At 40.7% G+C, this 12,500-nt stretch overlaps 1 protein-coding gene across 1 annotated transcript in view; it reads right to left on the bottom strand.

Annotated features, from left to right (window-relative positions):
* wdr82 (WD repeat domain 82) overlaps window positions 1–12,500 on the bottom strand; it is a 37,451-nt gene that overhangs the window by 13,988 nt on the left and 10,963 nt on the right. Inside the window, exon 4 of the mRNA XM_043707690.2 lies at window positions 10,367–10,466. Coding sequence (XP_043563625.1) covers window positions 10,367–10,466 — 100 coding nt within the window. The remainder of the gene's footprint in view (window positions 1–10,366; window positions 10,467–12,500) is intronic.

Genomic DNA, 12,500 nt, shown 5'->3' with positions numbered 1-12,500 from the left:
ATACTAGAGAAAGAATAGGACCCCACAAGGACCAAATTGGACATGTATGCATGGAACCGCAGGAGATCGGCAAGGTCCTTAATGAATGTTTTGTCTGTGTTTATTGTGGAAAAGAAAAGATGACTTGGGAACTTGGGGATGTTAATGATATCATCTTGGAGACAGTCCATATCACAGGAGAGGAGATATATTAGAATGTTGGACATAATAAAATGTAAGATGATGGATAAATCTCCTGATCTTGACCAGATATATCCAAGAACACTGCAAGAGGAGAGAGAAGAAATTGCTGGGGCCCTGGCTGATAGTTTTGCATTACCATTAGCCATAGGGGAGATTCTGAAAGACTGGAGAGGAGCAAATGTTATACTCTCATTTAAGAAGAGCTGTAAAGAAAAACCTGGGAACTACAGACCAGTGATAGCCAAGTTACTTGAGAAGATTCTGAGGGATAAGACGTACATTCATTTGGAAAGACAGGGTTTGATTCGGAGTTGTCAGGATGGCTTTGTTAGCGAGAGGTCATGCCTCACAAATTTGTCAGAGATCTCTGAAGTGACCAGGAAGGTTAATGAGGGCAGGGCAGTAGACGCAATCTATATAGATCTCACTAAGATCTTCGCTAAGGTTCTATATGGTAGGCTGCTCTGGAAGGTTTGATTGCATGGAATCCAGGAAGAGCTGGCAAATTGGATATACAGTTGAATTGATGGTAGGAAGCAGAGGGTAATAGTGGAAAGATACTTGTTGGACTGGAGGCCTGTGACTAGTGGTGTGCCTCAGGGGTCGGTGCTGGGCCCATTGCTATTCGTTATCTAGATCGATGATTTGGATGAGGCAGGATTCATAAGTTTGCAGGTGACACTAAAGTAGGCATGTATCAGACGCGAGGAAGGTTATCAGAAATTGCAGCATGACCTTGATCAGCTGGAAGCGAGCAGAGAGATTACAAATGAAGTTTAATATAGATAAGTGGAAGGTGCTGCATTTTGGAAAGTCAAATCAAGATAGGAGTTTCATGGAGAATGATAATGCCTTAAGTAGTGCATAGTTTTTTTCAAAAGTGCAGTCATGGGCAGTGAAGGCTTTTGGCACAGTGACTTTCATCAGTCAAGGCATTGAATAAAGATGTTCAAAAGTTATGTTACACTTGTACAGGACTTCAGTGAGGCTACACCTGGAGTATTATGTTCAGTTTTGGTTACCTTGTTATAGGAAGCATGTTATTAAACTGGAAAGAATGCAGAAGAAATTTGCAAGTTTGCCAGGACTCAAATGGTCTGAGTTATAGGAAGTGGTTGGACAAGCTAGGACGTTTTTCTTTAGAGCGCAGGAGAACCTTATGGAAGCGTATAAAATCATGAGAGGAACTGATTGGGTGAAGGCACTCAGCCTTTTTCCCAGGGTTGGGGAATCAAGGATTAGAAGGCATCATTTAAGCTAAGAGGGGAAAGAATACATGGGAACCGGAGGGGCACTTTTTAAAAAAAAACAGAGGGTGGTATGGAATGTGCTGCCAGCGGAAGTGGTTGAGGTGGGTACATTAACAATATTTAAAAGGCATTCGGACAAATACATGGATAGGAAAGGTTTAGAAGGATATGGGCAAGTGCACGGAAACAGGGTGAGCGTGGATGGACATTTTCGTCAGCATGGACAAGTTTCGCTGAAAGGCCTGTCTCCACGCTGTAGGACTTTGACTCTAAGTAAGAATTCTATATACGAATGCACAGAGTGCAAAGGAATACATTAAATGAACTACAAGCACAAATTCAAAGTAGAGATTATATTACAGTTGTTAGAGACATGACTGTCAGGATTGGGAAATAAATATACCAGGTTGTAAAGATTTACAGGACAGATGGATAATGGCAGACGTGGAGTAGCCTTGCTGATTAGAAACAAACTTAATTGATGAGAGAGGATGTAATAACAGTAAGGCAGTGGAGACAGTACGGATGCAACTGAGGAACTACAAAGGGTTAAAATTCTAACAAGTGTAGTGTACATACTCCTGGTAGCAGCTCTGAACTGCTAGACAGCCTAATTTCTGTATTTATACAAGCATGTAGCAAAGCCACAGTGGTATTAATGGGGGGGGGGGGGGGGGGTTATCTTTAACATAGCCTGTGGGAAGCATACAAGTGCCTGTCAGAAAAGGTAGTACATTTCTGCAGCATGTCCAGGATAGTTTTCTGCAGCAATATTTCCTGGATACAACAGAACAGGCAATATTTGATTTGGCAATGAGTTAAGAGCCAGATTTAATGATTAACCTAACTGCGCATGAACATATGATCAAGTTTAATGTAGCACATGAAAGTGGAAAGTATGAATCAGCTACTCGAATTTCAGATGTCGGCAAGGCTGACTTCAATGAGCTTAAAAATGTGTTGCTGGAAAAGCGCAGGTCAGGCAGCATCAAAGGAGAAGGAGAATCGACGTTTCGGGCATAAGCCATCCTGATCCCCAGCTTCTGCAGTCCTCACTTTCTCCTAGTTGACTTCAATGAGACCAGACAGAGATTGTCCACAGTGAAAGGGGAAAAGTCTACCAATGGGTGCAACAACGGAGAATGTTTAAAGAAATACTTAACAATACAAAATCAGTTTATAGCTTAGAAATGGAAAGTGTCCACTTGACAAGAAAAAAAATCATGGACAATATAAAACTAAAAAGACTTACACAAATGGGAAAAAAAAAGGACAGACACTGCTGAATGGGAAAGATACAAAGACCAAAGGGCCACACCACAACTTATTAGAGCTAATAAAAGGAATAAAAAAGAAACTGGTCAGGACAACAAAATAAATAAGCAAAGATTTGATGTTTTATAAAGGGAAAGCGGGTTATAAGGAGCAATGTTGGCCTACCAAAGACTGAAAACGAGACTGTCAATGAGGAAAATGGCAAACATGATGAATAATTACTTTGCCTCTATATATAGGAGAAGTACCAAGGAAATGAATTGTGGATCAGCAATAGGGACTAAATGAAATTTAAGTTAAACATCACTACTGAGGAAATTAACAGAAATAGGTCAAATCCCCAGGACCTGGTGTCTTCCATCCAAACGTGTTAAAAGGGAGCAAGGATGCACATTGTAGACACTATAATCTTAAGAGATCTTCAGATACAGGAGTTGCCCTTCTGGATTAGAAAATTGCACATGTCACTACACATTTTCAGAAAGGCAAAAAAGGCAAGCCAGGAAATTACAGGCCAGTTAGCATAACACCTGTGATAGGGAAATTGCTGAAGTGAATAATCAAGTAAAGGGTAACTTATCACCTAGGAAATCTTCAGTTGATCAGGAAGGACCAGCATGGATTCTTGATAAGTAGGTCATGCCTGAAAAACCTGATTAGTCACCTCTTCAGAAAAAGGAAGGAGTGGACAGGAGTGTTAATAGATGCTGTTTAGGTGGACTTTCAGTAGGCATTTGATAAAGTCCCACATAAGAGGCTATTAACCAAGGTAGAAGCCCATGGAACTGAAAGCAAATTACTCAAGACTGGAAATTGGTTGAGTGGTAGGTGACAGAAAACATGAATAATGACTCGATACTCAAATTGGCACAAGGTGTCCACTGAGATCTGTAATTGGGCATCAGTTATTCACATCATTCCTTAATGACTTGGATACAAGACTATCTATCCATTATCCAAACTTGCTGATGACAATCTTAGGCAGAACCATAGGTGACAGCATAATATTTCTAAGGAATATCGATAGATGAAGTAAAAGAGAAACTCTGGCAGACAGAGATCAATGTAAAAAAAGTGTTAAGTTATCCATTTTGGACTAAACAGTGAGACCTAGACTTCAGGGGTTATGTTACAAGGACAGATTATACAAATTAGCCCTGCTTTCTCTAGAACTTAGAGTTAAGGGGTGATCTGATTGAAGTCTACAACTATTTCTGCTGATTTGGGAATTCTAGAACTGGGGACATAGTCTGAGAATTAGGACCAGATTGTTCAGGAGATATGAGGAAGCAACTCAACACACAACGGGTGCTAGGTGTTTGGAACTCTCGTCCACAAATGGCAGAAGATGCATGATCAATTGTTAACTTTAAATCAAGGATAGATAAATTTGTGTTAAAGCAAAAAGATGTTGAGAGATATGGGCCACAAACAGATTAGATTAGATTAGATTACATTACAGTGTGGAAACAGGCCCTTCGGCCCAACAAGTCCACACCGACCCGCCGAAGCGCAACCCACCCATACCCCTAAACCTAACACTACGGGCAATTTAGCATGGCCAATTCACCTGACCTGCACATCTTTGGACTGTGGGAGGAAACCGGAGCACCCGGAGGAAACCCACGCAGACACGGGGAGAATGTGCAAACTCCACACAGTCAGTCGCCTGAGGCGGGAATTGAACCCGGGTCTCAGGCGCTGTGAGGCAGCAGTGCTAACCACTGTGCCACCGTGCCGCCCACACGGTAAGATAATGGAGTAAGGCCAGATATCAGCCATGGTCTCAAATGAATGGTAGAACAGAAGAGAGGCTGAATGTCATACTCTTGTCCTATGACACTGGTGAAACCACATTTGGAACACAGCAGTGTTCACCTAATTTAAGATAGATTATAAGGTTCTAGGGGAGGCAGTAGTATGGTGGTAATGCAACTGGACTAGCAATCCAGAACCACATTCTGGGGATATGGCAGATGGTGAAGTTTTAATTCAATAAAATCTGACCTAATGTTGACCACATAACCATTGCTGGTTGTCTTGCAAACCCATCTGGCTCACTGAAGGAGATGTGCCACCTTTATCTGTTCTGACCAACGTGCCACTCCAGAGACACAGCAATGTGGGTGACTCTTAACTGCCCAATAGGGATGGGCAAAGATATCACCTAGCCAGCAACATCCACATCCCAAGAGCAATTTAAAAATGTGGTTGCAATTCAGTGAAGTTATACCAGATTAATATTTGGAGCTCTTGCTCTCTCAAGGAAAGATTTCAGAAACTACACTTGTATCTGCTGCAGCTTGGTAGAGTTAAAGCTGACTTGATTGAAACATACAAAAAGATTCTAATGGGTCTTCACAAGTTGAATAAGGAGAGATGTTTCCTCTTATGTGAGAATCTACAACTAGGCCTATTGTTTAAAAACAAGAGATCCACCCATTTAAAATAGATGAAGCTATATTTCTTGTTAGAGAAAAAAAAAGGCTCTTTGGAACTTTCTTGATGGAAAAGTGATGGAAGCAGAATCTTTGAACATTTTTAAAGCAAAGATAGATAAGTCCTGCTAAGCAAGGAATGTTACTTGGGTAAGTGGGAATTGAAGTTACGATAAAATCATCTTTTTAAGAAACAAAAATTAAGTCTGAAGCCTGCTCATGCTAAAAATTTATGGAAATGGAGAAAAGAGCAATTCACATCCTTACAGATTATCATTTGCCTATATACTGAGCGAAGAACAATGAAATATGATTTAACAAAAGCAGAGTTCTGTCAGAACAAGCTTCAATACCAAGGATACTTTACACCTGTGCAAAAGGCTGCAAATCAAAATTCTCTGTTGCTCACTCCTTCCCACAATATTTTTAAGATCAAAGCCAAAAGCAAATCAGTGTTACTAATTTAGTGCTATGGCAAGCCGATGAAATATTCATACCAGTTCATCTTCTGTTGACACTACTTAATTGAATATTTATTTAATAAGGACAGAAGCACATCATCCAGTACACAAAGCACTACACAATAACAAATGATGTGCTCAAATCATTATAGCCCTTTTGATAGTACAGAACTTCAGCATTGCTGTAAAGGAAAAGACATTGTGTCAAAGCTTTTCCTCTAGCACTATGGATATTTTGTAGATTGATACTCAAGTGCCAGATTGTGTTAAAATCTACGCCAGACGGGTTGATCAATTTTTAAATGTCCTGATCAATGAACCAGCAATTGGCTGTCTGCCATTTTATTGCGATGAAACAGGTGCACTGTGTCCATGTTCTTTCTTACTGCAAACAAGGCCCTATTAATATATAGTTTCCAGTACTTGCAAGTGCACGACTGGATGAACCCAACTGAACCCACTGATTTTCTGTGCAATTACTCTTAAAAACAGGATTTACCATCATTCTATCTAACTGCACAATCACATTTATTTTCAAGACACTGGAGTTGTGCTAACAGACTGGATAAGGAGATCAGTACCTTACTTGTTGCAAACAGCCAAATGCTATGCTGCTTCATATGATCCGTCAGTCTTCAGGACATACAGCATACATAACTGGTATCATACTCATGAAATCCACATGCCCCATTACTCATTTGTATGACACACAGAATGGCTTTTTATTTGATGGCAGAGTCCTGTTTGTATCAACCATTACATATGTTGCAAGTAGCAAGCTTCACGTTTTGCTCAAATCTCAAATTTCAGGGTTACCATAGGTAGGCAGGGCACCAGGGCTGCAGTTTACCATGCTTTTAGATTGTGGGCACACACTTGAAGAGGCAACAAACTATGGGGCTGATTGCCAGGTCTGGGAGATCAGACTGCCAGTAGGATTAATTTGATTACAATCATTACTGTAGTGAGAAGCCTATTGGACATATCAGATTCCTGCTCAGACTACAGCTCAACCTTCATCACCATTATGCCCACCAGACTGATCTCAAAACTCCCAGACCAGGTCTCAGCTCCACCCTCTGAAACTGGATCCTTAGCTTCCTGATCAATAGACTGCAATCAATGAAGATGGACAACTGCACCTGCTCCATGATAACACTTAACACAGAAGTCCCCCAAAGATGCGATCTCTACTGTACTCTCTGTACACCCACGACTGTGTAGCTAGATTCCATTTGAACGCAGTCTTCAAGTTTGCTGATGACACTGAGGAACTAAAATTTGAATTTAGGCTGTTGTCAGAAGCATATGTAGATTTTTATTAACCACAAAATGGCTGAATGATAGGACTCTGAACTCGTACTGCTGCTTTGCTGAGTTAAGCTAAATCGAAGGTAAGAACATATAATTCATATAATGAAAAATCCATTGTAAGACAGCGATTTGGTATTTGAACTAACCTTGAACTGGCAAACATGGGGTGATTCTGTGTGTATAACAATCTGCTTCCCAGGAAATATCACTGGATTAGCCTGTTGTCAATTATGTCACCTTATTACGGTTGATTGGACTTTTCTTTAATTAAGAACCCTTTCCCAGGAAATATCATTGGATTAACCTGCTGTAAATCATGTCACCTTATTGTGTGATTGGTCTTTTCTTGTAATTAAGGCTGTACTCTATTTTAAAAAAAAGTAAATAATGTGTAATTTTCAAATGTAATTGCACCATTTCTCCACAGAACACACAAGCTGTTAACCTCCGTGTTGCTGGACAAATCTGCGCCAGGCTGCCTTAAATTTATTAAACTGGTAACCTTGCTTTAAACAGACTGTACTCCTAGTGATTCTTTTGACCAATCTCGAACCAAGGGGACCCCTCTGGAGGGGTCTAGATCTTCAACACCACCGTGGTAGAACGGATATCAAACATCGAGTCAGAACACAAAGTAGATAGAGGGCTTGGTGACGTGTTGCAATAATAATCTCAAGTTTGTAAAATTTTTTAAATTGATCATTGACTTCACAAACAAAAGGAGGAGAACACATGCCCATCTATATCAACAGAGCAGAGGCTGAGAGGGTGGACAGTATCAAGTTACTAGGAATGACTATGACAACCTGCCCAGGGCTTCCCAGAGAGATGTGACAGTCAGGGTGGCTCAACAATGCCCCCTCTTCCTTGTCCTCCATTAGGACCATCACCAACTTTTACAGATGCACCACAGAAAACACACTGTCCAGGTGCTTAACAGACTGGTACAGCAATTGCTCTACCTGGGATTTATAAGAAACTACAGACTGTTGTGCACAGCCCAGACCATCACGGAAGCCAACCTCCCATCCATTTACAACTGTCATTGCCACGGAAAGGCTGGCAACAAAGACCAATTGCAAACCAGTAATGCTCTCCTCCAACCTCTTCCATCAGGGAGAAGATACAGAAGCTTGAACAGGCACAGAGTCAGAGATGTACAGCATGGAAACAGACCCTTCAGTCCAACCCGTCCACGCCAACCAGATATCCCAACCCAACCTAGTCCCACCTGCCAGCACCCGGCCCATATCCCTCCAACCCTTCCTATTCATATACCCATCCAGATGACTTTTAAATGTTACAATTGTACCAGCCTCCACCACTTCCTCTGGCAGCTCATTCCATACACATACCACGCTCTGCGTGGAAAAAGTTGCCCCTTATGTCTCTCTTATATCTTTCCCCTCTCACCCTAAACCTATGCCCCTCTAGTTCTGCACTCCCCGACCCCAGGGAAAAGACTTTGTCTGCTTATCCTAACCATGCCCCTCATAATTTTCTAAACCTCTAAGGTCACCCCTCAGCCTCCGATGCTCCAGGGAAAACAGCCCCAGCCTGTTCAGCCTCTCCCTGTAGCTCAGATCCTCCAACCCTGGCAACATCCTTGTAAATCTTTTCTGAACCCTTTCAAGTTTCTCAACATCTTTCCAACAGGAAGGAGACCAGAACTGCACGCAATATTCCAACAGTGGCCTAACCAGTGTCCTGTACAGCCACAGCATGACCTCCCAACTCCTGTATTCAATACTCTAACCAATAAAGGAAAGCATACCAAATGCCTTCTTCACTATCCTATCTAACTGCGACTCCACTTTCAAGGAGCTATGAACCTGCACTCCAAGGTCTCTTTGTTCAGCAACACTCCCTAGGACCTTACCATTAAGTGTATAAGTCCTGCTAAGATTTGCTTTCCCGAAATGCAGCACCTCGCATTTATCTGAATTAAACTCCTTCTGCCACTTCTCAGCCCATTGGCCCATCTGGTCCAGACCCTGTTGTAATCTGAGGTAACCCTCTTCGCTGTCCACTACACCTCCAATTTTGGTGTCATCTGCAAACTTATTGATGCTCAAGAACAGCCTCTTCCTTGCAATTATTAGACAATGAATGGGCACTAACTTCAAATAATGTTGATCTTGGTAACGTTTTTCTGGCCTAGTGCATGTCCTGTGTAGTGTAACCTGTATGCCTCAATCTGTCCAAGTTTTTTTCCCCACCCATGATCTGTATGTCCTTGCTTACCATGATCTGCCTGTACTGCTCGCAAACAAAGCACTTCGCCATACTTAGGTATAAGTGGCAAAAGTCAAATCAGTATGTTTGGATTAAATGTATTTAGTGCAGGATATGTTAACTTTAATTTATAAATTCAGCCATCATGACCTGCATAGACTTATATTGATACCAGAAGCTGAAATGATATGGGGAAATGCGTTATTATTACTGCATGGGTTCAAATAGTTAAATTAATTGTCTAAGCAGACATTTTGACCTTAATAAATGTAAACACTCCAGTGTGATGCAGCTTTCAAACTGAAGATGTTCTGGTTGAACACTTGCGTAACTGACCAGTTTTTTTTTAAAAATGCAAAAAGTCAGGGATTCACTTATACACTAGTAAAACTTCCAACGGACTGAAAACCTAAAATCAATGCATGTTCTTCTACATGGCAAAGCACTGGGCATTGGGAATTTTGCTTTCGCATTATTTTGTGTGGGGCCAACATTGTTTGCGCAACCAGAGTGCTACCATTTTGAAACAACCTCTGACAACTGCTGCAATCATGCCCAACATCCATTGTCTCCTTGTGTGGCAATGTGCTAGGAAGCAGACAATACACAGCACTGAGTAGGGAAGAGGAGAGATGGCCTTTGAGAGGGATGGTGAGTGTAAATAGAATTCAGATTTAGTGGGACATATACACTATTACAGTGTATATGGTAGTCCAACTAGTCAATATTGTCCTCAGACTCCACGTCTTATGACAATCCCAATTAAGAGAAGTGGGTGATTTTACAGATTTCAACTTCTACAAACTTCTCCCAATTTCAGGGCTTTCTAGCTAAGCCTTGAAAACATTTACTGTGCCCCCTTAGAACACACCTTTCTAATATTGTAATATTTCTCATCAATCCTACATTAGTGTTATTGCTCTTGTATCTGTTTTCTTCTTTTATTAGTTAAATTATAGTCACAAGTATCAAAAACTTTAATGCAAGAAATCTGAAATTAAAAAAAAGAGAAAGTGCTAAAAATGGCCCTTCAGAAGACATGCAACATGAACCATGTGTTCATGTATCAGCTCAAACCTCTGCACTACCCTAAAATGTCAGCCCATATTACACTCAAAGCCTGCAGTGTAGTTTGAAGCAATGATTACAAATTCATAGTTACTGCTTTCTCTCCCTAAAGCTGTTGTTCAAGTCAGTTAGAAGAACATACCTGACAATTGGGTGATCGAAGGTCCCACAGTCTAATGGTTTTATCCAAGGAACTGGACATGAAAGTGTCATCCACAGGAGACATACATAATGCTACAACCCTAAAGCATACAAAAGGAAAACAAGTACAACGTAAGGTTTGCAAAATACATTTTCACATCTCTATACAGTGCAATACAATATTTGCTTAAAATCTCTCAAAGTATCGAATCTCCTTGTAGAGTCCTGAAACAATCAATCTTCCAAATGAGTTTGTTGCAGTTGAAAACTAGAGGGGCGGGGCAGGGGGGGCATTGTTTTGGAGTAAGGTCATAAGCACTATTGCATCATACTAAATATTCAGCAACCACTGATCAAAATACAGAAATATATCAAACAATGATTAACATCAAGCTGGACAGTGATGGTCTTTGGTGAAAAAAAAACAAACTTGAGCACACAGACTCTCGAATAAAGAACAAGCAAAGTCTCTGAAGGCTGTTAGAACTTTTCTTTTTAAAAAATAATCAAAGATAACATCTTTGAGACACAGACCAAAAGAAACATCCGGGTTAGGTGTGTTCACAAGGGTTCTTAGAAAGACATATAGCATGGAAACAGACCCTTCAATCCAATTAATCTATGCCGAACATAACTAAATAATTCCTATCTGCCTGGACCTGGTCCACATGCCTCCAAACTTTTCCTATTCATGCACTTACCTAAATGTCTTTTAAAACACTAACTTTGCTTGCATCCACTTCCTCAGGAAGTTCATTCCACACTAAAACCACCATCCGCTGTGTTAAAAATTTGCCCCACATCTTTTTTAAATCTCTCTCCTCCCACCTTAAATATATGCCCCATGTTTTTGAAATCCCCATTTTATGGAAAAGGCACCTACCATTAACCCTACCTATACCTCTCATGATTCTATAAATAGTCACCTCTCAACCTATGCTTAAGTAAAGCAAGTCCCAGCCCATCCAATCTTTCTTTCCATACCAAGAAACTTTCCACATCTGGAAACATCCTGATAAGTCTCTAGCTTAATAATATCCCACATATAACAGGTGACCAGAACTGGACACAGTACTCCAAAAGAGGCCTCACCAATGTCCTGTACAATCTGAAATGTCTTCCTAAAACTCCTATACTCAAAAGGAGTGAGCAAAGACGACAAATGTGCTAAATGCCTTCTTAACCACAATCTAAATGTGATGCCGACTTCAAAGAATGATGAACCTGAACCCCTAGGCCCCTCTGTCCTATAACAATACTAACATTAATTATTTAAGTCCGACCCGTTTGTTCTTGCAATCTCTCGCATTTATCCAAACTGAACTTCAACTGCTCATTTTTCAGCCCATTGACCCATTTGATCAAAATCTCTTTAAGACCCAAGAAAACCTTCAACATCTATGCCACCAATTTTGTCTGTAAACTTATTAACCATGCCTTCTATACTCTCATCCAAATCAGTTAAATGACAAGCAATTGGTAAATAGTTCAATTAAGGAAGAGGCCATATTAGGGCTGATTCTGGGCAATGACCCCAGCCAGGTGATTGAAGAGTCATTGGGAAAGTACCTTGGGAAGTGATAGTAATTTCATAAATTTTAACTTGGTTATAGATAAGATCAGTCCTCAGGCGCAAGTATTAAATTGGTAGAAGGTTAACTGTGACAAGACCAGGAAGGAACTAGTAAATGTAGATTGGGGGCAGCTGCTTGAGGGCAAATTCACATGTGTTTTCTGGGTAGCTTCTAAGGTCAGTTGATTAGTGTTCAACACCAGCATATTCCCATGAAAATGAACAATAAGGATGGTACAATTTGGGAACTTTTGAACAAGAGAAACTGCAAGCTTAGTCAAAGGAAAAGGAAGCCTACCTAAGGCTTAGGAAACTGAAGACAGAGTCTCAAAGAACATAAAGAAAGCAGGGAAGAACTTAAACAGGGAATTAGGAGAACCTACAGACCAACAGAGTACAGAGGGAAAGGGTGAATCCACTCAAGGACAAAGGAGAAAATTTATGCATGGAGTAAGAGGAAGTGGGTGAGGTCCTTAAATGTTTTGCACTGGAATTCACAAAGCAGGAGACAGTGGATGGTGAGTCTAAAGAGGGATACATTGATATTGTCAGACATGTCGAT

The sequence above is a fragment of the Chiloscyllium plagiosum genome, unplaced genomic scaffold, assembly GCF_037043375.1.
Source record: "Chiloscyllium plagiosum isolate Xiang-an unplaced genomic scaffold, Cpla_swu_hap1 HiC_scaffold_14, whole genome shotgun sequence".
Lineage (NCBI taxonomy): Eukaryota > Metazoa > Chordata > Chondrichthyes > Orectolobiformes > Hemiscylliidae > Chiloscyllium > Chiloscyllium plagiosum.
This window is presented reverse-complemented; position numbering and strand designations above follow the sequence as displayed.